The sequence below is a fragment of the Amblyraja radiata genome, chromosome 14 (genome assembly GCF_010909765.2).
Source record: "Amblyraja radiata isolate CabotCenter1 chromosome 14, sAmbRad1.1.pri, whole genome shotgun sequence".
Classification (NCBI taxonomy): domain Eukaryota; kingdom Metazoa; phylum Chordata; class Chondrichthyes; order Rajiformes; family Rajidae; genus Amblyraja; species Amblyraja radiata.
Genome location: NC_045969.1, coordinates 31,258,379 through 31,285,306, shown reverse-complemented (window position 1 = coordinate 31,285,306; position 26,928 = coordinate 31,258,379). Strand labels below are relative to the sequence as shown.

Sequence of the window (26,928 nt, the reverse complement as noted above, 5' to 3'; positions counted from 1 at the left end):
CACAGCATTGTAGACGGGTTTACAAGTAGGAAAGAAATTTGAAAGAGTAGAGTGATTGTATTGGATGTTACAGATCCACCACCGATTTTCTGGCAACTAGTGGTCCAGCGCCTCCTTTAATCTGGGCAAAATTCTGAGAGCGTGCTTGAAATCACATGCGCAAGTCTCCCTGAAAATGTGGCTCCTAGGTTGGGTGAGGCGGCCAATCTCGACGTCATCAGGACTTCTGTGGTCGATCGGCGGGTCGAATTTGCCCCCTGCGGCCGGAGCTCCGGATCACCGGCCCCGCCGGAGCCGACAGATCTATTCCCGCAGCCGACTTCCACAGCTGACTTTGCGGGCTAGTATCTCAGCCCCCTCAAGGCCGTAACTTCTGTTGGTCCAGCGAAATGGCTCTGGAGCCAAGGGTGCTGGAAAATCGGTGGTGGACCTGTAGTAGATCTTTTGTTGGGACCTGCACGCAAAGCGTCACCACGCTTCAGCGCCGTCTTGTAGAGCTTATTTGTGGAGATCAGAATTCCACGTGAATTTGTGCCCGAATCTCCTACCAATCCATAGCACTGCTCCCAGGACAAAGCTGTCCCCTTGCTGTTGTCCTGGCAACCATTACCTTACATTTTTCCATTCTTTGAACCATCCTCAGCAACAGCAATTGTGTCAGATGATTTGTACAGCCAGGCCGGTGAATTCATCAATTTCCCCCACGTAAAATTGACAGCAGCACAAAAGAGCCCTGTACATTTACTGTTTGACTGGATTCCCCAAAGTGCAGCCATTATTGATAGGATGCATGGTGCCATATGGGCCTCATCTCCTTTAGGGACAGAGAAAGGGTGTACTTTGTGCATATGCAGCTGGTTGTGACTACGGGTGCAGAATCATACATGTTAATGCCTGATCTCTGGAAAAATAAATCACTGCAACTGCAGCTCACTATCTTACTCACTGCCTCAAAAAGGCAGCCAGCATCATCAGAGACCCACACCATCCTGGACACATTCTCATTTCACTCCTGCCATCAGGAAGAAGTACAGAAGGCTGAAAACATCCAGGGTCAGGAGCAGCTTCTTCCCTACAACCATCGGGCTATTAAACATGACAACCTCCAAAAAGGCTCTGAACTATGTAGACTTGGGAACATTACTTTTACATAATTTTTGTCTATTTATTTGTGTGTTTGTTTTATATATGTATATATATATATATACATATATATGTGTGTGCATGTGTATATATATATACAAAATATATATATATAATTGTTTTGCCGAGTACTGTGTTTACATATCTGATGTGCTGCTGCAAGTGAGAATTTAATGGATCAGTTTCAGGACATACGACAATAAAACACCCTTGGTTCATGAGCCAACAGCGCAAGCATTCTTTACAATGATTTTGCTCCATTCCATTTTATGTTAGTGTCAATACACACTGAGCACACAAGAGGGGTCAAAAATTATTCATCCTATTCACCTCTACCCCAAAGTCCTTTGAAATAATGTTTGAGTTGCCTTTTGGCCTCTGAGACGTCCTGCTCTTTGATACATGGGGGAAAGGGGAAGAACATTTTGGTGTACTGCTAAGAAGGTACTCCTCAATATTTAGCAAGACAAAATAAAAACACAAAATGCTGGAAATACTCAGCAGGTCAGGCAGCATCTGTGGAAGAAGAAGCATAGTTAACATTTTAGGTTGAGGTTCCTTCGACAAAGTGTAGGGTCTTTGATTTGAACCGCTAGCTCTGATTCAGTAGGAGAGTCCAGTACCAAGGGCACAGCTTCAGAATAAAAGTACATATGTTTTGAGTGGAGATGAGGAGGGATTTCTTTAGCCAGTGGGTCTTGAATCTGTGGAATTCATTGCCACAGACAGAAGAGGAGGCCAAATGATCAGGTATTTTTAAAACGGAGATGAATAGGTTCTTGATTAGGAATGGCATCGAAGGTTACGGGGAGAAGGCAGGAGAATGGGGTTAAGAGGGAAAAATAGATTGGCCATGATCAAGTGGTGGAGGGTTCTGACCCAAAACATCACCCATTATTTTTCTCCAAATGAATGATAAAACATTGCAATATTTTAAATAAATAATAAATAAGGAATGAAAGGTGTAATACTAGCATTGTATTTCAGTGAGATCAAGTGTATTCTGTGTATTTCAACTCCTCCTCCACATTATTCCTTTCATACTTTAAATTTCCAGACTGACGTTTGTTCTGTGCCTCTGAACTAGAAGAGAGAGAAGTCATGAAAATCTCACCTGTAGTGAAACGAACTCATACTCAGATTATTTTTCATTTGCCAGTAAATTGAGAGAACTGGTAATGTCGAACGGAGAACACAACCCAATTCAATTTACAGAGCTATATCAGCAACTGTTCATATCTCAACACAGACACAAGAATGTTAGCCCTCACAGCTTAGAAATATTGATCTGTAAGTATTGATATCATATGACATTCCATTACCAGTTCTTCAAGTCAAAAATTCTCTTCATGGATCCATGGAGACCTGGTAAATAATCGTTTGCATCAGTGTCTCAGCAATTCAAAGGAAGTTTTGCCATCATGTGGAGATTCTAGAGAACACTAGACTAAACGCAGACTTGTTGTTCCACAACGCAATATTCCACCACTCACGCATAGCCCCAACTGCACAGGCACGGCTCATTTCCCCTCAACCCCCAGCACTCCCTCCCCTCCTCTTCACCCTCCCGCTTCTTTCCCCTCTCCTCCTCCCCTCCCCCAATCCCTCCTTCACCTCTCCCTCCCTCCCTCTCCTTTCCCCTACGCAGTCACTCCCTCCCTCCCTCCATAACTCCTCTCCCCTCCCTACCCCCCTCCTATTCTCCGGTTTGACGAGTTTGCATTGTGTGTGTGTGTGAGTTACTCAAATTCCGCGCAAACTGCTCGGCCACCCTGTAACCCGACTCTCCCTCCCTCTGCCCACTCCGGCTCAGCCGCCGCTTGGCTCATCCCCGTCCTGTCCGACCGGCCGCTGCTGCCGCTCAGCCCGTCCCCACCCTGCCCACCCGCCTGCCTGCTCGCTACCGCCGTGGGGGGGGGGGGGGATGGAGTTGGTGTTCGTCATGGTGCGCACCACGAGTGTTGAGGAGCTGGGGGTGAGTTACCGCAGCAGCGGAGACGGACGGTCACAGCCATTCACCCGGGGGGACGGGTAGATGGGACCGCCATTGCCGCAGAGGGTGAGCAGGAGAGAGGGAGAGAGCCGGGACCAGGGCCTTCACTGAACCCCTCCCCCCCCCTCCCCCCGTGCGGCGGCTGGTGGTGGAGACAGGAGATGGTAGACAAGTTACTGTGAGGGGGGAGAGAAGAGTTTGTGAGTGAGGTGGGAGAGGCTGCGGTGCAGGAAGGGGCATCGCCGTCCCGGCCATGGCATTGACTGACCGGGGAGGAGACCAATCTGCGTGGCGCTGACTGACAGGAGAAGAAAAACAATCTGCACATGCGTGGTTTTTAAGGTTTTTAAACCTTAATAACTTTTAAAATATACCATAGATTGGAACACAACTTGTTGCATTTGCAGCACATGAGAATGGCGAGTAAGCTGATGAAAAATCGTAGCGCTGTCATGTACCGTTTTTGTGCAAATAGAAAAACCACGCAAACCGGAAGAGCACAAAATCAGAGTTTTAGTTATGTATCTTCTATCTATCTATCTATATTACTAAAACTCTGTTCTTGACCAGTTTTGGCCACCTGTGCTGCGGTTTCCGAGAGTACGCCGCCACCTACGGCCGTCATTTTTGGCCACCTCACTCAGAGCCCCCCTCCGCCGCATGTGTGCCGAGGATTTTTCCCGTCGATGAAAATTGACAGAGATATTAATGTTTTTACAACATTCCCCATTCTTTCTGCTGCCCCCGCTGGAGGGAGGGGGAGGGACTATAAAACCAGGAAGTGGTGTGCCTCAATCAGTCTGCAAGTGATGTGCCTCAATCAGTCTGCAAGTGATGTGCCTCAATCAGAGCTTTGAATGACACTGACAAATGTCTACAGCACTGTGAGTACCCTCACTTTGGTTTGAAAATGAAAATATGGTTAGAGGTAAAAAAGCACTGCCTGCAAATGGTTGTTTGGGTTGAAGTAAAAAGGCACTCTCTCCCTCCCCCCCCCCTCCCTCTCCTCTCTCCCCCCTCCCTCTCCTCTCCCCCCCACCCCCTCCTCCATCTCCTCTCCCCCCCCTCTCCTCTCCCCCCCTCCATCTCCTCCCCCCCTCCCTCTCCTCTCCCCCCCTCCCTCTCCTCTCCCCCTCTCCTCTCCCCCCCTCCTCTCCCCCCTCTTCTCTTCCCCCTCCCTCTCCTCTCTCCCCCTCTCTCTCCCCCTCTCCTCTCCCCCCCTCTCCTCTCCCCCCCTCTCCTCTCCCCCCTCTCCTCGCCCCTCCCCCCCTCTCCTCGCCCCCCTCCCTCTCCTCTCGCCCCTCCCTCTCCTCTCGCCCCCTCCCTCTCCTCTCCCCCTCCCACTCCACTCTCCCCTCCCTCTCCCCCCCCCTCACCTGCTCCCCTCCTCTCCTCTCCCCCCTCTCCCCTCCCCTCCTCCCCTCCCCTCCCCTCCCCTCCCCTCCCTCCCCTCCTCTCCTCCCCTCTCCTCCCCTCCCTTCTCCCCCCTTCTCCTCCCCCCTCCTCCCTCCTCCCCCCCCTCCTCCCCCCTCTCCTCTCCCCCCTCTCCTCCTCTCCTCTCCTCCCCACTCCCCCCCTCTCCTCTCCCCCCCTCTCCTTTCTCCCCCCCCCCCCCCCCCCCCCCCCCTCTTTCTATCTCTCTCTCTCCCCCCTCCTCCCCTCTATTAGCGTGAGTGCGGGAGGGGGGGATAGTTAGTGTGTGATGCTGCATGCCGCCTCCCCCCCCCCACAACCGCACGTTGGGGTAACAGACCCAACGGGTCTGCACTTGGTCTAGTATATATTACTAAAAGTCTGTTCTTGACCGGTTTTGGCCATCTGTGCTGCAATTTCCGAGAGAACGCCACCACCTACAGCCGTCATTTTTGGCCACCTTGCTCAGAGCCCCCCTCCGCCATATGTGTGCCGAGGATTTTTCCCGTAGATGAAAAATGACAGAGATATTAATGTTTTTACAAAATTCCCCATTCTCTCTGCTGCCTCTGCTGGCGGCAGGGGGGAGGGACTATAAAACTAGGAAGTGGTGTGCCTCACAGTCTCTTCAAGATGGAGGAAGGCAGAGGGTCACGTTTCTCTGAGCTGTGAATAACACTGAACACATGTCTACTCAAATGTAAGTGTCCTTAGTGGTTCTAAAACGCTTGCAGAATGTGTCTATTGGTTCTAAAATGTTTGCAAAAAGTGTCTATTGGTTCTAAAATGTTTGAAAAAAGTGTCTCTTTTGGTTCTACAATGCTTGCAGAATGTGTCTTTTTTGGCTCTAAAATGTTTTTTTAGGTTCTCCCCCTCCTTTCCTCTCCCCCCTCTCCTCTCCTCCCCCTTTCCTCTCCTCCCCCTTTCCTCTCCTCCCCCTTTCCTCTCCTCCCCCTCCCCTCTCCCCCCTCTCCTCTCCTCTCCCCCCACCCCCCTCTCTCTCTCCCCTCTTTTTCACCCCCCTCCCCTCCCCCACCATTCCTCCCCTAAACCCCCCTCCTCTCCACACACCCCTACCCCCTTCCCTCCACCCTCCCTCCCCCTCCCTGCTCCCCACCTCTCCCCCTCCCCTCTCAGCACACCCTCTCTTTTCCCCTCTCCCCCTCTCTCTCCCCCCTCCCCTCTCTCCCCTCTCTCCCCTATCTCCTCCCCCCATCTCCTCCCTCCCCTCTCCTCCCCCCCTCCTCCTCCCCCTCTTCCTCCCCCCTCTCTCTCTCTCCCCTCCATACCCTTCCACACCCTCCCTCCCTCCCCTCCTACCTCCCCCTCCCTGCTCCCCACCTCTCCCCCTCACCCCCCTCTCAGCACCCCCTCTCTCTCCCCCTCACTCTCTCTCTCTCCTCCCCTCCTCCCCCACCTTTCCACCCTCCCTCTTCTCCTCCTCTCCACCCCCCCTCTCCCTTTTGCCCCTCTCTCTGTGTCTCTGTCTCTCTCTCTGTCTCTGCCCCTTCTCTCTCTGCCCTCACTCTCTATCCCCCCCCCCCCCCCCCCTAGGTGGACTGCAAGTTGGGGGCTATGCGTCAGTAGATAGGGTGTTTATGGGGTAAAAGGAGCAAATTAATAATATTAATATAATATCAAGGGGGGTAATTAGCGTGAGTGCGGGGGGGGGGGGGATAGTTAGTGTGTGTGACGCTGCATGCCGCCTCCCCCCCCCACAACCGCACGTTGGGGGAACAGACCCAACGGGTCTGCACTTGGTCTAGTAGATAGATAGATTAGTAGTGTGAGAAATTGGAGATCGCAATTTTTTCACTTCTTCTCAGAAGTTCAGATACAGTATCAAACTCCTTCGTATTCATTTACTCATCAGCCAATCAACTGCACATATGCTGCTTGCTTGATCTGTCAGCGTGATTCATACTCTGATCAATGCCAAGTTGATTCAAGAGTCTTCATATGTGGATGGTGCAAACACTGGTAATTTAGCAGCTCTCTGTGTTTTGTGTATGAATGGCTGAGTTTGTTTTGTTTTTAGACAAAGTATTGTACATGGCCAGAAGGGAAGTCACCATTCTTGCTGACTCCAGTCAAAAGAACGGGGAAAAAACTATTACTCCAGCATTTTGTGTCTACAATCAAAATCTTGTCCCACCCTGGTCATTTCTTCTTCTTCTTCTTCCCACTCCTATCCAGCAGAAGATACAGGACTCAAGAACAGTTTCTTCCCCTCGAGGAATAGATCGGGTAGATGCACTGGGATTCTTGCCGAGAGGACGTGAATCGAGGACCAGAAGACATAGGTTTAAGGTGAAGGGTAAAAGATTTAATAGGAATCTGAGTAGTAACTTTTTCACATAAAGGGTAGTGGATGTATGAAAAGCTGCGTGAGGAGGTAGTTGAGGCAGGGACTACATGGATAAGACAAGTTTGGAGGGATATGGACCAAATGCTGGCAGGTGGGACTAGTGTAGCTGGGACATGTTGGCCGGTGTGGGGAAGTTGGGCCGAAGGGCCTGTTTCCACACTGTATCACTCTATGACTGTTATCTGGCTTCTGAATAGTCCTTCCATAATCTAGTCTATCTAGTCCTTCTATAAACTCAGTTACTGTCCGAAATGACCTCTGCCCCACTGGACTTTGTATATGAATTTATTATTGTTTATTATGGTGTTTACAGAGTACTATGTTTACGTATCTGTTGTGCTGCTGCAAGTAAGAATTTAATTGTTTCCTTGTTGGGACATATGACAATAAAAACTATTGACTCTTGACTCTTGGGGTGCTACAATTCTGAGAACTATATTCTGCATTCTGTATCTTCTCCTTTGCTTGTGCTTGAGTTTGACTTGATTGTGTTTACGTACAGTATTATCTGATCTGATTGGACAGCATGCAAAACAAAAGCTTTTCGCTGTACTTTGGTACACATGACAAAAATAAACTTAAACCTAACCATCTATCCAAACTTTTTGCTCTGCTTTCCTGAAGCTAAAAGCAAGTGACTGCAGCACCACCTAGAGAGTAAATGCCAAATTTCAAGCTGGTAACAATCAGCACCAGGAACCGCTTGCCTGACCCGCTGAGTTCCTCCAGCATGGTGATAAGACTCGTACACAGCACGGAAACAGCCCCTTTGGCCCAACTCGTCCATGCTGACCACGATGCGCCATCTACACTAGTCCCACCTGCCTGTATTTGGCCCATATCCCTCTAAACCTTTCCTATCCATGTACTTGTCCAAAAGTCTTTTAAGTGTCCGGAGAACATATCGAAACGTCACCTATCCTTGTTCTCCAGAGATGCTGCCTGACCCGCTGAATTACCTGGAGTAACTCAGCAGGTCAGGCAGCATCTCTGGAGAACATGGATAGGTGACATTTCAGGTCGTGACCCTTCTTCACACATGTTCTCCAGAGTTGCTGCCTATTTAATAAACTTGCATCTGCAATTTGTTGTTTCTACATTCTGTCTTTTAAATGCTCTTATTGTACCTGCCGCACCTACGTCCTCTGACAGTTCATTCCTTACACCCACCGTCCTCTGAGTGACAAAGTTGCCTCTCAGGGTCTAGTAGATCTTTGAGCAAAGCTGGACAAGAGACGTGGGGGCAGACCAAAGCCCGGCAATTGACAGGTGGGTACACGTTAGGAGGGTTTGATTGGGTTTGAGTGACAAAGGCTAGAATTGAAAAGCATGCGAAAGGTGTCAGATAAGGAGATAAGAGGAGTGAAATGTAAAGCCAGAGAGAAGGATGTGGGTGGGTGTGAGGCAGAAATCGGTGTGCACTCATTAACCTGGTGTGGAATGGAGACAAATTTCTGAAGGCAACCAAAGTTAATTATTCACAATAAGAATCCCGACCCGAAAAATCACCTGTCCACAAAATGCAGAGTTACTCCAGCACTTTGTGTCTTTTTTTGTACAAACCAGCATCTGCAATTTGTTGTATCTCATTATTCATACCCCTGCCAATCGACAGATTCAAAGGGCAAAAACAAACATATATTCTTTAGTTTAGTTTAGAGATACAGCTCGGATCCGGAGCCTTCGGCCCACCGGGTGTCCACGCTGACTAACGATCCTCGTACACTGGCACTATCTTACACACTAGGGACAATCTACAATTTTACCAAAGCCAATTAACCTACAAATTTGTACGTCTTTGGAATGTGGGAGGAAACCGGAGCACCCAGAGAAAACCCATGCAGTCACAGGGACAATGTACAAACTCCGCACAGACAGCACCTGTTGTCAGGATTGAACCCGAGTCTCTGGCGCCGTAAGGCAGCAACTCTACCGCTGCGCCACTGTGCCGCCACTAACTCTTCTGTGAGTTGATATACTTTATGAGTGTAGAGACAAATGATGTATAGATATATAGATATGATGTATAGATATATATCATAGATAGATAGATATATGTGATAGATAGACAGATAAATATTCACTCTATATGACAATCAATATTTGCTTATAAATGTAAATAATTAAGATACATTTAAATAGTTGCTTGGTGGGTAGTATTCGAAAATACACAAATTTGAATGTGCATTAAATTGCCTAGTTCTTGCCCCAAGCTATCTTTTTGTTGATGAACTAAAGGATTATTATAACATTGTGCTGGAGTTGTTGGGACATATTCCTGGGAGCAAAACAGATTTTTAATTCAATTTGTATTATGCCAGAATAAATATCAATGCCAAAACAACTTTCGCATCCTAACTGGCAAGGCCTTATCCTGCTATAGCCATGAAAGAATCAGGTCTCTGTTAAATTCAACCCAACTGTATTTGGCACTGACATGGTAGCATAGTGTGTTGGTCCTAACACTCACCGAAAACCATCTGCAGCCCCTCCAAATGGAACAACATTCACTACCACTGCTCTCTTACTTTCCATCATTTAGCCTAATCATTATGTTCCCTTATATATATATATATATATATATTTTTAGAGATACAGTGTAGAAACAGGCCCTTTGGCCCACCTAGTCTACACATACCATCGATCACCCGTACACTAGTTCTATCCTGCTTATTAGGAACAATTTACAGAATCCAATTACCTACAAGTCTGCACATCTATGGATTTTGGGAGGAAACCAGAGAACAGGGGCAGCATGGTGGTGCAACAGTAGAGTTGCTGTCTTACAGCGCCAGAGAGTCGGGTTTGATCCTGACTACGGGAGGTGTATGTAGGAGGGTTGTACATTCTCCCTGTGTTCTCGTGCGCTTCCTCCAGGTTTCCTCCCACATTCCAAATACCTATAGGTTTAGAAACATAGAAACATAGAAAATAGGTGCGGGAGTAGGCCATTCAGCCCTTCGAGCCGGCACCGCCATTCAATATGATCATGGCTGATCATCCAAATTCAGTACCTCATTCCTGTTTTTCCCACATATTCCTTGATTCCTTTAGCCCTAAGAGCTAAATCTAACTCTCTATTGAAAACAAACTAATACTTAAATTTTGGAAACACACATCAATCCATACTCTTAAGATGTGGATTATAAACATGTCCGAGACGCTACATCCTGCAAATATTAGATTTGTCTTGGCAGAAAAACCAGATCCTTTTTTGAAGTCATGGACACAATTCATTGATTTATTACAAGGATAATATGGCACAACACAACTTTGGTTTTAAATCTAATTACGGGTTGGGTGAGGTGGCTGGGGAGGGCTGTGAGGCAGGTATATCACCATTTTTTTCTTTCTTTCTCTTTTTGTCCTTTTATTTTTTTTTCTATTCCTCTCTTCTTTCTTTCATTTATTCACTCTTTGGCTACACTACTTTGGTAGTTTAGGGGTTCTATCTTTGCACATCTCACTTTTTCTCTTCTTTGATTTTTCTCCTTTCTTTTCTTCCAACTAAAGCTAAAAAGTTAAAATTGAAGCTGTACAATAACTGTATTATTTTATATGCCGTTGGTTCTATTTTTGTACATTTGCTACTAATAAATAAAAATATAAAAAATAAAAAAATAAAAACATCCGGTGAATTGGCCACCACTGCCTTCTGTGGCAGAGAATTCCACAGATTTACAACTCTCTGGGTGAAAAAATGTTTCCTCATCTCAGTCCTAAATGGTCTACCCCTTATTCTTAAACTGTGACCCCCCCCCAACATGGGGAACATATTTCCTGCATCTGGACTCTCCAATCCCTTAAGAATGTTATATGTTTCCATAAGATCCCCTCTAATCCTTCTAAATTCCAGTGAATACAACCCAGTCGACCCATTCTTTCATCATATGTCAGTCCCACCATCCCAGGAACTAACCTGGCGAACCTACGCTGCACTCCCTCAATAGCAAGAATGTCCTTCCTCAAATTAGGAGACAAAAACTGCACACAATACTCCAGGTATGATTTCACCAGGGCCTTGTACAACTGCAGTAGGACCTCCTTACTCCTATACTCAACTCCTCTCGCTATGAAGGCCAACATGCCATTCGCTTTCATCACTGCCTGCTGTACCTGCATGCTTACTTTCAGTGTCTGATGTACAACGACACGCAGGTCGTGTTGCACCACCCCTTCTCCGAATCTGACACCATTCAGATAATAATCTGCCTTCTTGTTCTTGCCACTGAAGTGGATAACCTCACATTTATCCACATTATACTGCATCTGCCATGCATCTGCCCACACCCAACCTATCCAAGTCACCCTGCAGCCTCATAGCATCCTCCTCGTAGCTCACACTGCCACCTGGCTTTGTGTCATCCGCAAACATGGAGATGTCACATTTAATTAATTCGTCTAAATCATTAATATATATTGTAAATAACAGGGGTCCCAGCACTGAGCCTTGCTGCACCCCACGAGTCACTGCCTGCCATTCTGAAAAGGACCCATTAATTCCTACTCTTTGCTTCCTGTCTGCCAACCAGTTCTCCATCCATGTCAATACCCTACCCCCAATACCATGTGCTCTAATTCTGCCCGCTAATCTCTTGTGTGGGACCTTGTCAAATGCTTTTTGAAAGTCCAGTTACACCACATCCACTGGCTCCCCCATAACATCCTCAAAAAAGTCCAGAAGATTAGTCAAGCATGATATCCCCTTCATAAATCCTTGCTGACTTTGACCAATCCTAGAAACATAGAAAATTGGTGCAGGAGGAGGCCATTTGGCCCTTCGAATCATTGTGATCATAGCTGATCATCTACAATCAATAACCCGTGCTTGCCTTCTCCCGATATCTCTTGATTCCGCTAGCTCCTAGAGCTCTATCTAACTCTTTTAAATTCATCCAGTGAATTGGCCTCTACTGCCTTTTGTGGCAGAGAATTCCACAAATCACAACTCTCTGGGTGAAAAAGTTTTTTCTCATCTCAGTGAAAAAGTTACTGCTTTCCAAATGTGCTGCTATTACATCTTTAATAATTGACTCGAGCAACTTCTCCACTACCGATGTAAAGCTAACTGGTCTATAATACCCCGTTTTCTCTCTCCTTCCTTTCTTAAAAAGTGGGGTTACATCAGCTTATAGGTTTGTAGGTTAATTAGCTTTGGTAAGTTGTAAAATTGTCCCTCGTGTGTGTAGGTTAGTGTACAGGGTGATCGTTGCTTGGCGTGGACTTGATGGGTCGAAGGGCCTGTTTCCATGTTGTATCTCTAAAGTCTAAAGTCGCCCAGAGAAACCCCATGCGGTCACAGGGAGAACGTAAAACTTCGGACAGACCGCACCCGTAGTCAGGATCGAACCTGGGTCTCTGGGGCTGAGGCAGCAACTCGACCACTGCGCCACCCATGGTATTTTGGGATTTAATTGGGTCCATAAGGTTCCTCTTCAGCAGTTTTACCAAATGGTGAACTGTTTTTGCATTTACACGCTCTTCAATTTCTGCAAAACAAATCTCAAATTTATTTCTTCAGTAATATCACAACATCAAAACCCAATTATACACTTGTCTTTCTGTTTCATAATCATCAATGAACACAGTTGCATAAAGCTTGTAGAAAGGGAAATGCAGATGCTGGTTTAGAAAAAAGTACTTGGGGTAAGGGGTACGCCATTTGGAACGGAGACGAGGAAACACTTTTTCTCACAGAGAGTTGTGAGTCTGTGGAATTCTCTGCCTCAGAGGGCGGTGAAGGCCGGTTCTCTGGATACTTTCAAGAGAGAGCTAGATAGGGCTCTTAAAGATATGGGGAGAAGGCAGGAACGGGGTACTGATTGGGGATGATCAGCCATGATCACATTGGATGGCGGTGCTGGCTTGAAGGGCCGAATGGCCTACTCCTGCACCTATTGTCTATACAAAATGCTGGAGTAACTTAGTGTCTCGGGAAAACATGGATAAAGTTTGTGATACTTGGAAGATGGGTTTAATACGGATGGGTGCACACTGGTCAGTGTGGACACGGTGGGCCAAATGGCATATTTTTACACTAGTTCTATCCTACACACTAGGGACAATTTACAGAAGCTAATTAACCTATAAACCTGTACGTCTTTGGAATGTGGGAGGAAACTAGAGTACCCGGACAAAACCCACGCATTCACAGGAAGAACGTACAAATTCCGTACAGACAGCACCCGAGGTCAGGATCAAACACAGATCCCTGGCGCTGTGAGGCAGCAACTCTACTGCTGCACCACTGTGCCACCTTGAAACGTCCATTCCTTCCAGGCCTAACCAAAAGCCTTTTAAATGGAACCATCATTTTCTCCTCCACCCCTAGCAGCACATTCCAGGTCCCATAAATGCCACTATGGCAATGGAGCCAAATTTTAAAGGCAGGGACAGGTGCATGGATAAGAAAGGTTTACAGGGATATGGGCCAAACGCGGGAAGGTGGGACCAGCGTAGATGGGGCGCCCTAGTCAGCATGGGCAGGTTGGACCGAAGGGCCTGTTTGCCAGCTGTATGACTGACTATGACTTTGCACTCCAGCAGCAAGACCATGCATGGACAACCCTTGGCCAAGCCAACAAGACATTGGGTGACGTGTGTGGTTCCCCTGGTGACAGACAGGCCGAGGCCCATCCTCCCTCCATCAGCCGAGAGCCGGCCCGGGCAGGAGGAGGAGGAGGAGGAGGCGGCGTTGCCGCCGTTGCCGTCGTTGCCGTTCGACATGGGGCTCGACGAGGTGATGCAGGCGGTGGGGCCGCGGCAGCTTTACCTGCTGTGCTTGCTGACCGTGTTGCAGGTGAGAGAGAGAGGGAGAGAAAAAAGGAGGAAGGGAGAGAAAGGGAGAAAGGAGAGAGAGAGAGAATGGGCGAGAGAGAGCGAATGAGGGAGAGAGAGGAGAGGGCGAAGGAGGGAAAGGGAAAGGGAGGGAGAGAGAGAAGAGGAGAAGAGGAGAGGGGGGGGAGGGAGAGAGAGAGAGAGAGAGAGGCAGGCAGGCAGACAGACAGACAGACAGACAGACAAGGAGGGAGTAATGGGGGGGGTTGAGGTCAGTGTGCGGGACTCACAGTCACTTCTACAGGCAATGAAGGCTCCCGGCCGAGAGCACGGGAGGAGGGAACTACGATTCCAATCTTTTACCAGTTTGTATCAGATTAACACATGGGACAAATCACTTTTGCAAGTCTAACTTTTAATACCCCCCCCCCCCCACAGCACTGCTTGTGTGTCAGTGTTGGTGGAATTTGTTAATGGATGTAGATACACGTTTGGAAAAACTGGCAAGGTTTAATCGCGTGTCTGCCAGCTAAAATGAACCACTGTTTGATTCTAATCTAAGTTTGCATTTCGTCCCATATATTTGCTTACAAATGAATCGCTGCTTTATCCTAATCTAAAGTTTGCACCTTAATCACACGTGAGAATAGTTAATTGTATACCCATTATATTTGCTTAAAATTAGACGACCTTTTTTCTAAGTTAATTTAACAGTTTGCATCATATATGCATTCCCTTAAATCGAGAAACCATTTTGTTCCAATCAAATAGTTTGCATTGCTATGTTATATACACACTTTCATTTCAAATATTTCTATAAAATGAGACACAATTTTCTAATCTAATAGTTTACATCCTATATATACACATAATATTTCATTATATATTTTCTTAAAATGAGACATTATTTCATTCTAGTTTAATAGTTTGCATCCTATATACATGAGAATATTTACTTCTAAATACCCGCCTAAAATTAGACACTATTTTATTTTAATCCAATAGTTCCCAATATACACACGATATATCATTCCATATTTTTCATTAAAATGAGACTTCTTTATTCTAATCTAATTCTAATCACTTGTTTTATAAACAAGTGAAAATATTTCATTTTCACCCATGTTATATTTGCTTAAAAATGAGTGCTTTATTCACAAGTATAATCAAGTTAAGAATGTTTAATTGTCATTTGTACTAACAATGGAACAATGAAATTGTTATAAAGAAAACCTAACAGCTTGCATCTAGTATACATGCACAATTGAATCTTTCATTCCATATGATATTTGCTAAAAATGTTAAACGAGACACTGCATTATCCAAATCTAATAGTTGCTTCATATTTGCATATGAAAATATTTCATTCCTTATATAAAAAAAGACTGCTGGAGTAACTCAACGGGTCAGGCAGTATCTCTGGAGAACATGGACAGGCAATGTCTCAAGTCAGGACTGATGGTGGGGGGTGGGGGGAAATAGAAAGCTGTTGTCTAAAGAAGGGTCCCAACCGGTGATGTTGCCTGTGGTAACTTTCTCCTCTTCCCCCCCCCCCCCCCCCCCCACCTCTACAAGGGTCACAAGCTAAAAAGTCATTATGTTTTCCGGAGCTGTCGCCTGATCAACTGAGTTACTCCAGCACTCTGTGTCTTTTTATGAAAACCAGCGCCTGCAGTCTCTTGTTTCTACATTTCATTCCTTGTATTTGCTTAAAATTGAGATTACTTTATTTTGATCTAACAGATATATATAGTGTGTGCGTGTGTGCATATTTTATATGTGTATATATACACATTGTCTGAAGAAGGGTCTTGACCCGAGATGTCACGCATTCCTTCTCTCCAGAGACGCTGCCTGTCCCCTGAGTTACTCCAACATTTTGTGTCTATCTTCGGTTTAAACCAGCATCTGCAGCTCCTTCCTACACATTGTATATGTATGTATGCATATTTATATATGTATGTGTATGTATACATTTGCATATTCACTATACATGAATACAATCATACAGTGCACAGATAAAGAATAAAGGGTATGACATTGAAGCCCAATAAAGTCCGATTAAAGATTGTTCAAATCAAACAATGAGGCAGATGGGAGGTATGTATGCGTATGTATTTGTGTGTGTTAGATTAGAATTAATATTTACTTCCATACCCATGATGTGTTTGCATTGAAACAAATGTAGACCAGACCGCTGAAAACGAGTGTGTTTAGACAGCAGGTGATTGAGCAGGCATATGGGAAGATTATCTCCATTTAGCCAAGGCATGCGAGGGAAGAGGAAGGAGGTAATGTTAGAACAGTGTGTAACTAACTGGACCACAGCGTTTATGCAGAGTCTAGTCACCACATTCTGGGAAATAAGTGATTGCAGAGACAGTTGCCAAGACTTGAAAATTATACCAATGAGGATAGGTAGGATCATCTTTGGAATTGAAGAGGCTGAGTGGAGAATTAACTAAGGTGTATAAAGTTACAAGTGTCCTGGATAAGTAATTAGGAAGGGCTTGTTTCTCTTAAGAATGTAAAAATGCAGAGGCAATAACTTGGAATGATTGATGGAAGGATTCCAGAGGAGAAATAATGTTTTATCCCAGGAGCTGATGGAGATTTCAAACACTCCCTCTGGAATTGCAGTGAGACAGAAAACCCCGTCATATGTAGGCTGCAGGCGGGTGTGCAGACAAGGAAATAAAAGTGCAAGGACAGAAGATTGGAAGACTGAATTAATCCTTGGCAATTTTCACAACAAACGGTGGTGTGATTTCTTGCTCCGCTAATCTCTCGATTAATTTGTTGAATGTGCGTTTGACATGGATGACTGACACTGGCTAAGCTCATTCGCTTGTATCTTTCTCTAGATCTTTGTGGCTGCTCATGCTGTTTTCATGACCATAGTTGGAGCAACATCTCCTTTCCACTGGGACTTTGGGAACCTTCCATCGGATCACAGCCAGGATAACACCACGGCCAACGAGAGTCAGCAGTTTCGGCACTGGCTTAGAGTGACAAATAAGAGCGAGATTCACAGACATGTTCATTTTGATCCAGGTTTCTCCTCTGTTATTACAGAGGTAGGTGATAGTTCTTGGGGAACAGCACATTTTTGGATGTCTTGTAACTTCCCAATTTGCAACTCTGCAATCCATTTTGTCTCGCATCTTGTGTGTGTTCATCTCTGGCTTTTGTCCAACCATCTCCCCATCAAACCTCCCCTCCCCCTCACCTGTTTTCACCTCTGACCTGCCACACTTTGTCCTGTCCCTAGACTCTTCTAGCTTTATTTCCCCACCCACTTCTGCAACTAGTCTGAAGAAGGGTCCTGACCCAAGGCATCACTTATCCATGTTCTCCAGAAATTCTGCCTGACCCGCCGAGTTACTTCAGCACTTTCTGTCCTTTTGTGTATTTTGTATGGATCGGCATAGTGCCACAGTGAAAGAGTCGCTGCTTCACAGGGCCAGAGACTGTGGTTTGATCCTGACTACGGGTGCTGCCTGTACGGAGTTCGTACATTCTCCCCGTGACTGCTACTGTTTTCTCCGGTTTCCTCCCACGTTCCAAAAACGCACGGGTTCATAGGTTAATTGGCTTCTGTAAATTGTCCCCAATGTGTAGGGCAGAACTAATGTACAGGTGATCGATGGTGCCGTTGGACTCGAAGGATCTGTTTCAAAGCTGTATCTCTAAACCAAACATTCAAAAAACCTTGACAGAGGTAAATGAGTTGTGTTGGGAATAGATGAGGAATTGGGATAACAGAGAACTAGTGTGAATAAAAACATAGGAAATAGGTGCAGGAGTAGGCCATTCGGCCCTTCGAGCCAGCACTGCCATTCATTATGATCATGGCCAATCATCCAGAAAAGATACCCTGTTCCTGCTCTCTCCCCATAATCCCTTGATTCTGTTGGCCCTAAGAGCTATCTAACTCTCTTGAATACATCCAGTGAATTGGCCTCCACTGCCTTCTGTGAATTCCACAGATTCACAACTCTCTGGATGAAGAAGTTTTTCCTCATCAGTCCAAAATGGCCTATCCCTTGGTGAACCTACGCTGCACTCCCTCAATAGCGAGAATGTCCTTCCTCAAATTAGGAGACCAAAAACTGCACACAATACTACAGGTCCATTCTCACCAGGGCCCTGTGTAACTGCAGTAGGACCTCCTTACTCCTATACTCAAATCCCCTTGCTATGAAGGCCAACATGCCATTAGCTTTCTTCACTGCCTGCTGAACCTGCATGCTTACTTTCACTGACTGATGTACACTTAGGTCTCGTTGCACCTCTCCTTTTCCTAATATGATACCATTCAGATAATCTGCCTTCTTGTTCTTACCACCAAAGTGGAAAACCTCACATTTATCCACATTATACTGCATTTGCCATGCACCTGCCCACTCACCCAACCTATCCAAGTCACCCTGCAGCCACATAGCATCCTCCTCGCAGCTCACACTGTCACGCAGCTTTGTGTCATCCGCAAACTTGGAAATGTCACATTTAATTCATTCATCTAAATCGTTAATATATTATAAATAACTGGGGTCCCAACACTGAGCCTTGCAGCACCCCACAAGTCACTGCCTGCCATTCTGAAAAGGACCCGTTAATTCCTACTCTTTGCTTCCTGTCTACCAACCAGTTCTCTATCCATGTCAATACCCTACCCCCAATACCATGTGCTCTAATTTTGCTCACTAATCTCTTGTGTGGGACCTTGTCAAAGGCTTTTTGAAAGTCCAGATATACCACATCAATTGGTTCCGTTATCCATTCTACTTGTTACATCCTCATAAAATTCCAGAAGATTAGTCAAGCATGAATTCCCTTTCATAAATCCATGCTGACTTTGACCGATCCTGTCACTGCTTTCCAAATGCACTGCTTTTACATGTGACCATTAGTCGGCGTGGATTCGTTGGGCTGAAGGGCCTCTTTCCCTGCTGTATCTCAAAACTAAACCAGCTTCTACAGTTCTATGTTTCTACACTTTTGTATTTATTGACTACATACAATGAGTATGAGAGAAAATCTGTTTTGGTGTCTGGTTTCTAATTGTACTGAAATAAGGCATGACACAGTCTCTTAAAACAAAATGGTATTTTGTCTTCCTGCCAAAAATAATTGCTACTATTGTGAACTTTTAAATTAAGTGTTTACTTACTAGGAATTAATTGCACTGTAATTTGAACTGCATCTCTGCTACATTTGTTTTAATTTGACAGTGGTTCCTCATTGGCGATGCCTCCTACAAAATCAACATGGCCAGTTCCATGTATTTCTTTGGCGTCTTGATCGGTGTTATCACTTTTGGACAAATTTCGGATCGATATGGGAGAAAGAAGGTTTATTTGACAGGTATGGTGATAAACCTTCCAGGCGACATGTTTACAAACATCTTGGTCAGCATGGGCAAGTTGGGCCTGTTTCCATGAAGTATGATTCTATCAGCAGAAACGCTTCCAAAGAATATTCAGAATTCAAAAAAGTGTTTGGACGGGTACGTGGATAGGAAAGGTTTATAAGGATATGGGCCTAACATGGGCAGGTGTGACTAGTATAGATGGGGCATCTTGGTCAGCACAAGCAAGTTGGGCCGAAGGGCCTGTTTCCGTGCGGTATGACTCTGTCTGAAGAAGGGTTTCGGCCCGAAACGTTGCCTATTTCCTTCGCTCCATAGATGCTGCCTCACCCGCTAAGTTTCTCCAGCACTTTTGCCTCCCTCTGATTTTATGACGATCTTTTTCAAAGAAGTTTAATTGGTTAAACCAATTTTCCCTAACTCTGTAGCAAATAATTTTCTCCGTTAGTTAATAATCGTTGTGCTTCCAAATTAATCGTAAATGTTATGTGTTTTCTCCTAGGTCTTGCACTGGATATATTGTTTGGCATTGTGAGTGGAATTGCTCCCACATACCAGATTTTTTTGGCATTGCGTTTCTTTGTTGGTGTCAACAATGGAGGAATGTCATTGGTGTCCTTCGTTCTGCTCCAAGAGTACGTGCCTGTTTCTTACTGGGCAATAACTGGTAAGATACCTATGCTGCTTTAAAAAAAAAGTGATGGAAAAGAGAGTCACATGTGCGGTGTACTGATAACTCACTTATGTTTTTCTACCAATGTTCTTGTGGAACAGGAGTTGTTTAGCAGTACTCTATGCTTCCCGTTGTTAATTAAGTTGCCCTAACTGTTACAGTTTAGATCACGAGAACAAAATAGGTCTAGAGAACCTATCTATGAACATCCTTCCTCTTTCAAGCCCTCTTCATAAAACAGGGTAATGCCAAAATAAATAGCAGAGAAACAATTTGCTGTGCTCCAGTAACCTGTTCTTTTATCTTTCCTGAGCTGTAGACACACTGTTGTCAGATATCTCTTGCCCCTCGGTTATCAGATTTCAGAATGGTCATAAACTATGGCGTAATCCCAATCTTCCAACTACCTCATTGGGGATGTCAGACTTTTTAGACTTTTGAGATCAACGCGGAAACAGGCCTTTCGACCCACAGAGTCCGTCTCGACCAACGATCAGCCCGTACACTAGCACTATCCTACACACTTGGGACGTTTTATAATTTTTTTACAAAAGCCAATTAACCTTTAAACCTGTACGTCTTTGTAGTGTGGGAAGAAATTGGAGCACCCGGAGAAAATCCATGTCATGGGAAGAACATGCAAACTCTGTACAGACAGTAGTCAGGGTCGATCTCTGGTTCTGTAAGGCAGCAACTCTACTGCTGCGCCACTGTACCGCCCTAAACTACAATCAGTCAGAAGAAGGTCCTGACCCAAAACGTCACCTATCCATGTCCTCCAGAGATGTTGCCTGACCCGCTGAGTTACTCCAGCAGTGGGGTTTTTTGTGAACAATTACATCTTTTCCTTATTTCAATCACATTTGGGTTATGTTGGGACCGTGAATTAGATTGAAATCGCGTTTCCTTGAAATTCATCAGAAAATTATCTTTTGGGATTTTGTTTTGTGTTCCTGTTATTTTTGTTGTTACAGGGCCTGCATTAAATAGAGAGGGAGTACCGAAGGGAGTAATTTGCATCTGTGAAACTTGTTGTATGACTTGAGATTATCAGATTTATAAAATCTTTTATAGCCAATTAAAGTCCAGTGCTATCATGCTCTGACATTTACCCAGTATAGTGTTCAGAGTTAGGCAAAGTGCAACTCTGATTGATTTTAACATTAGCTCATACTTTCTACTTGCGCATCCTTGTGATGGGCGGCACGGTGTTGCAGCAGTTGAGTTGCTGCCTTACAGCGCCAGAGATCGGGTTTGATCCTGATTACGGGCTGTACGGAGTTTGTATGTTCTCCTTGTGACCCCAGGTGCTCCGGTTTCCTCCCACACACCAAAGGTTATAGATACAGGTTTATAGGTTAATTGGCTTTGATAAAAATTGTAAAGTGTCCCTAGCGTGTATAGTGTGTGCGAGTGTAAAGGCAATTGTTGGTCTGTGTGGACTCAGTGGGCCGAAGGGCCTGTTTCTAAACTAAACTATAGCCTGTCAAGATGTGTCTCTTCTATTTAATATATGAAACTAAAGTGCCTAGAGCTTAAAGAATAGCTGTCATTTACACTCAAGTTTGAATGAGAATGTTAAAACTTGATGAATTTGGAGCATTTGGGAATGTTTTTTATTTTAAAGCATGGAAGCAGGACATTTGGCCCATCGGGTCCGTGCTGACTAGCGATCACACCATTCACGAGTTCTATCCTACACACGGGGACCATGGCCTACAAACCCGCACATATTTGGAATATGGGGGGAAACTGGAGCACCCTGAGGAAACCCATGTGGACGCAGGGAGAACGTGCGCACTCTGTACAGACAGCACCCATAGTCAGGATTGAACCCGGGTCTCTGGCTCTGTAAGCAGGAACCCTACCGCTGCACCACTAAGCTGCCTTTGTTTTTTATATGAAATTCATTGTGCAGAATTTGGGGGAGAAAATGGAATTATTATAGTTGGAAAAATTCCTCATAATTCTAGTACTTGCTGCTGTTTAAGAAATGTTCACCATAGTTTTAACATAATTAAACTTGAAATGAATGTAGAATTTATAAATAACATCTTTCCTCCTTTAGGTTCATTACAGAGCCTCTCTTTCGCCATAGGGATATCTCTATATGCATTGGTTGGATACTTCATTCGATCCTGGCGGGTACTGGCTATTGTGATCAATATTGAAGGAGTAATCATTCTGCTGCCATCTTTGTGAGTATGCTATCCGGCATAGAGTCATACAGCACGGACACAGGCCCTTTGGCCCACTTGTCCATACTGACCAAGATGCCCCATCTAAGCTAGTCCCATTTTCACTTATGCGGCAGAAATATCCAACAAAAGCATAGTAATTAAATTGATTCACTGAAAGGCACAGCATGGAAACAGGCCCATCAGGCCATCAAATCCATGCACGCCATCAATCACCCGTTTACACTAGTTCTATATTATCCCACTTTTGCATCCACTCCCTACACACTAGGGGCGATGTAACAGAGGCCAATTAACCTCCATACCCGCACATCTTTGGAGCGTGGTAGGAAACCAGAATACCCAGAGGAAACCCACGTGGTCACCGGGAGAACGTGCAAACTCCGCAGGTCAGGATCAAATCCAGAGACACAACCTTGGTACGTGGATAGGACAGGTTTGGAGGGATATGGACCAAACGTGGGTAGGTGGAACACATGTAAGCTGGTGTGGGCAAGTTGGGCTGAAGGGCCTGTTTCCACACTGTATGACTATGAACAGATAAGTTCCTCTTTTTAAATTTATATTTTCATGTAACGTGGCACAGTGACGCAGCAGGTAGAGCTGCTGCCTTACATGCCAGGGACCCGGGTTTGATCCTGACCTCAAGTGTTGATGGTTAAGAAAGTAAAATCCAGTTTTAGCACCATTCAGTAAAGTTTCCTTGGCTTCAGTGTGTCTGAATCTGTTAATTTTAAACACTTCCACTCTTTGCTCTTGTCAATTGAAATGGGTAGAGCATCTTTTGTCCCTTGGATTTATGCATGGAAACGGGTCCTTTGGGCCACCGAGTTTACACTAATCATCGATCACCCGTTCATACTAGTTCTATCTCATGCCACTTTCCCATGTTGATTCTTTGTATTTTGCTCCTGTATTTTTCGAAGGATGAGGAGGGATCTTATTGAAACCTACCGGATAATGAAAGGCCTGGATAGAGAGGATGTTTCCACTAGTGGGAGAGTCTAGGACTGAGGACACAGCCTCAATAAAAAGACGTATCTTTAGAAAGATGAGGAGGAGGAATTTCTTTAGCCAGAGGGTGATGAATCTGTGGAATCCATCGCCAGAGGCGACTGTGTCATTGGGTATTTTTATGGCGAAGATTGATAGGTTCTTGATTAATAAGGGTGTCAAAGGTTACAGGGAGAAGGCAGGAGAATGGGGTTGAGAGGGAAATATAGATTAGCCGTGATCAAATGGCAGAGCAGACTTGATGGGCTGAATGGCCTAATTCTGTTTTTATGTGAACAGAGGGACCCGGCAGGAGGATGGGGGAGGTGCCAAGAATGAGGAGCGACCAACATAACTCTAATGAGGACTTTTCTAACTTTGTCAGTGCCAAAAACTTGGAGACTCTTTGTGTATCTAGGTACACGTGACAATAAAGTATCATTGAATGTCTTATGGTTATCTTGCCTGTTGATAAGTGTTTCCAGGGAGCTGCGTGCTTGTGTTTTCCAGCAACTAAACGGTTATATTTTTACAAAGATTTTGTATTTGTGATGGTAGGTGCATCCCGGAATCTCCCCGATGGCTGTACGCTCAGGGACGATGGAGCGAAGCGGAGCAAATCCTTGAAAGCTTTGCTAAAAAGAAGGGCCAGCAGAAGTCTGTGGTGAGCCTCAAGCCACCGACTGCCCAAAACGTTGGGGAAAAGGCTAATGTCCTTGATCTCTTCCGGCATCGAATTCTCTTGGAACGGACCCTGGTGTTAATGTTTGTGTGGTATGTCCCAAAATCTATTTTGGTATACTGCTTTACTCCTTCAAATAGTACAAATGTGCTTTCAAAGAAAACCATTCACATATTATTCAAGACAGACACAAAAAGCTGGAGTCCCTTGATTATCGTTGCTTTCTGCATATTTTCCATTCATTTGTCCTAAGTACCGTCTATATCTCTCGTTCCCCTTTCCCATGACTCTCAGTCTGAAGAAGGGTCTCGTCCCGAAACATCACCTATTCCTTTTCTCCAGAGATGCTGCCTGACCTGCTGAGTTACTCCAGCTTTTTGTGTCTGTCACAGGTTATCAAGACTGAGGTTAAATTCTGTAGGATCTAGCTCGCTGTAATCCCATATTTTTCATTGTACTTTTCAGTGGCATTCAAAGATGACTAGTTTTGTGACTACGGGTGAACTCTTACCTTTTTTTTTCTTTGGCTTGAGATTCAACCCAATTCTCAATTTTTTCAGGTGAATAAATATAAAATTGCAAAAAATGAATTGAACATCTCTTGAACATTTCTCCCACTATCCGATACGGTAAAACCTTATCCTGCTCCCCTTGCCGTTTCTCTCCTCCCCCCCCCCCCCCCCCCCCCCCCCGTTTCACTTCCATCCTATCCTCCAGCTTTACATTTCACTCCTCTTCTTATCTGACAACCTTTTGTCTCCTTTTCATCTCTAGCCTTTGTCACTATCTCCACCCATCTGACAATCAAACACCCCCATCATCTGTATCCATCTATCACTTTGTCCCATACCCACCACTTTTCCAGCTTTCACCCCCCCACTACACTCAGTCTGAAGAAGGATCCCGATGCAAAATGGCGACACAAGGCACCACAGATGCTGGTTTACAAAAAAAAGATCCGAAGTGCTGATGCAACTCAGCGGGTCAGGCAACATCTATGGTGAACGTGTCTAAAGAAGGGTCTTGTACCAAAGCGTCACCTATCCATGTTCTCCAGAGATGCTAGATGCTACCTTTCCAACAGATCCCACTTCATCTCTCTCCACAACCACACCTCTGCTACAGCCACAGTCACTCAAGGCGTTCCCCAAGGCTCCGTACTCGGCCCCCTCCTCTTCATCATCTACATCCTCCCACTTGGTCAGATACTCCGCCACTTCAATCTGGACTTCCACTGTTACGCTGATGACACCCAGATCTACCTTGGCACCAAATCCCCCCACAACCCCCCCCCCCTCTCCCATATCAACTCCTGTTTGTCAGCTATAAAAACCTGGATGCAACATAATTTTCTCAAATTCAACAGCGATAAGACAGAATTCCTCCTCATAGGCTCCAAAGCCACACTCAGCAAAATCAATAACCCCACTCTCACCATCGACGGCACCACTGTCTCCCCATCTCCCCAGGCCCGCAACCTTGGCGTGATCTTTGATTCCACCCTCTCCCTTGAGCCTCACATCCGCCATGTCATTAAAACCTCCTTCTTTCATCTCCGCAACATCGCCAAACTCAGACCCTCTCTCACACCGCCCGCTGCTGAAAGACTCATCCATGCCTTCATCTCCTCCCAACTGGACTATTGCAACTCACTTCTCCTTGGCATCAGCTCCACCTACATCAACCGACTCCAACTGGTCCAGAACGCAGCCGCCCGACTCATCACCCATACCAAATCCTGGCATCACATCACTCCAGTCCTCAAACAACTTCACTGGCTTCCCATCTCCCACCGGATCACCTACAAAATCCTGATCCTCACCTACAAAGATCCTCACCATCTGGCCCCCCCATATCTCACTGACCTCCTCTCCCCCTACCAACCCTCACAGTCCCTCAGATCCACATCAGCTGGTCTCCACTCCATCCACAAGTCCAACCTCCGCAGTTTTGGGGACAGCCTTCTCCAGGGCAGCTCCCAGGCTCTGGAACTCCCTCCCCCAACTGATCCGCAATTCCGTGTCCCTCACCATCTTCCAGTCCCGCCTCAAGACCCATCTCTTCACCTCTGCCTATCCTTAGCCCCACGTCCCCGTCCCTTTTCATCTGTGCATTAATTGCCTCATACTGTGTTTTGTATTGAATTCTGTCTTTACTTTGTGTACTAGTCATGTCTCTACTATTTATTTCATTCCCCTTACATGTTTTTCCTCTACCTGCTAAATTTTTGTAAGGTGTCCTTGAGACTCTTGAAAGGCGCCCATAAATAAAAATTTTTATTATTATTATTATTATTACCTGACCCACTGAGTTACTCCAGCACTTTGTTTTTTGTTAATCAATTGAATCGTTCCTTCATTTGAATCATGTGGATTATGTTGGGACTGAATTTAATTAAAGATAGCCTCTTTCCTGTATTTCCCTAAAATTTGTCAGAAAATTAAAACTTTTGAGATTTTGTTTTGGATTCCCATTATTTTCATTGTAACAGTGACTGGATTAAATAGATCACAGAAAGTAGTAATTGATATAACTTATGATATGACCTAACAATTATAAAATCTTTTATAGCCTATGAAAGATGCCATTTAACACTTAATTTTTCTTTCATTTCATTATCACAAGGCTCTGTAATGGCTTGATAGTGACAAATAATTTTATATGCCATATAATGTCATTCCCTTGATTAGTTTGTTTATTGTCACATTTACTGAGGTACAGTGAAAAGCTTTTTCTATGTGCTATCCAGTCAGCAGAAAGACTACATGATTACAATCAAGCTGTCCACAGTGTACAGATATAGGGTAAAGGGAATAACGTTTAGCGCAAGGGAACAATGTTTAGAGCAAGATTAAGGCCAGTAAAGTCCGATTAAAGATAATCCGAGAGTCTCCAAGAGGTAGATGGTAGGTCAGGATCGCTCTCTAGTTGATGATAGGATGGTTCAGTTGCCTGATAACAGCTGGAAAGAAAAAAATGAACCTTCTGAATTAATATGAACTAGGGTTAGAAGAGATTTGCACTGGGGTTTTTTCCCCTCTCCAAAACAATTCTGCTTTTGTTTGTACACCTTTATAATGGTGCTCTAAATTGCCTACATGCTTTCTGTCATTTATATCTATCATCAAAACAAGTACCACAGTGAAAGATTAAGCAGAACTGTTGCAGGTCACATCTTTCAGCCTCAGTGACAAAAATAGCCTGACATGCTAAGATCCTCCAGCAGTTTTTGTTTTGTATTTTTTGCTAAAGAATCTAGCATCTGTAGTCTCTTGTATCTATAGAGGTAGATCAATCAGATCAGCATTCCCTATGCC

General features: G+C 45.1%; 1 protein-coding gene across 1 annotated transcript in view; it reads left to right on the top strand.

The window, feature by feature from the left end:
• Positions 1–13,580: 13,580 nt before the first annotated feature.
• Positions 13,581–26,928, top strand: part of slc22a15 (solute carrier family 22 member 15) — a 32,331-nt gene continuing 18,983 nt past the window's right edge. The window contains exons 1-6 of the mRNA XM_033033005.1: positions 13,581–13,716; positions 16,559–16,771; positions 18,929–19,061; positions 19,568–19,732; positions 21,807–21,936; positions 23,488–23,703. Coding sequence (XP_032888896.1) covers positions 13,642–13,716; positions 16,559–16,771; positions 18,929–19,061; positions 19,568–19,732; positions 21,807–21,936; positions 23,488–23,703 — 932 coding nt within the window. The 5' untranslated portion in view covers positions 13,581–13,641. The remainder of the gene's footprint in view (positions 13,717–16,558; positions 16,772–18,928; positions 19,062–19,567; positions 19,733–21,806; positions 21,937–23,487; positions 23,704–26,928) is intronic.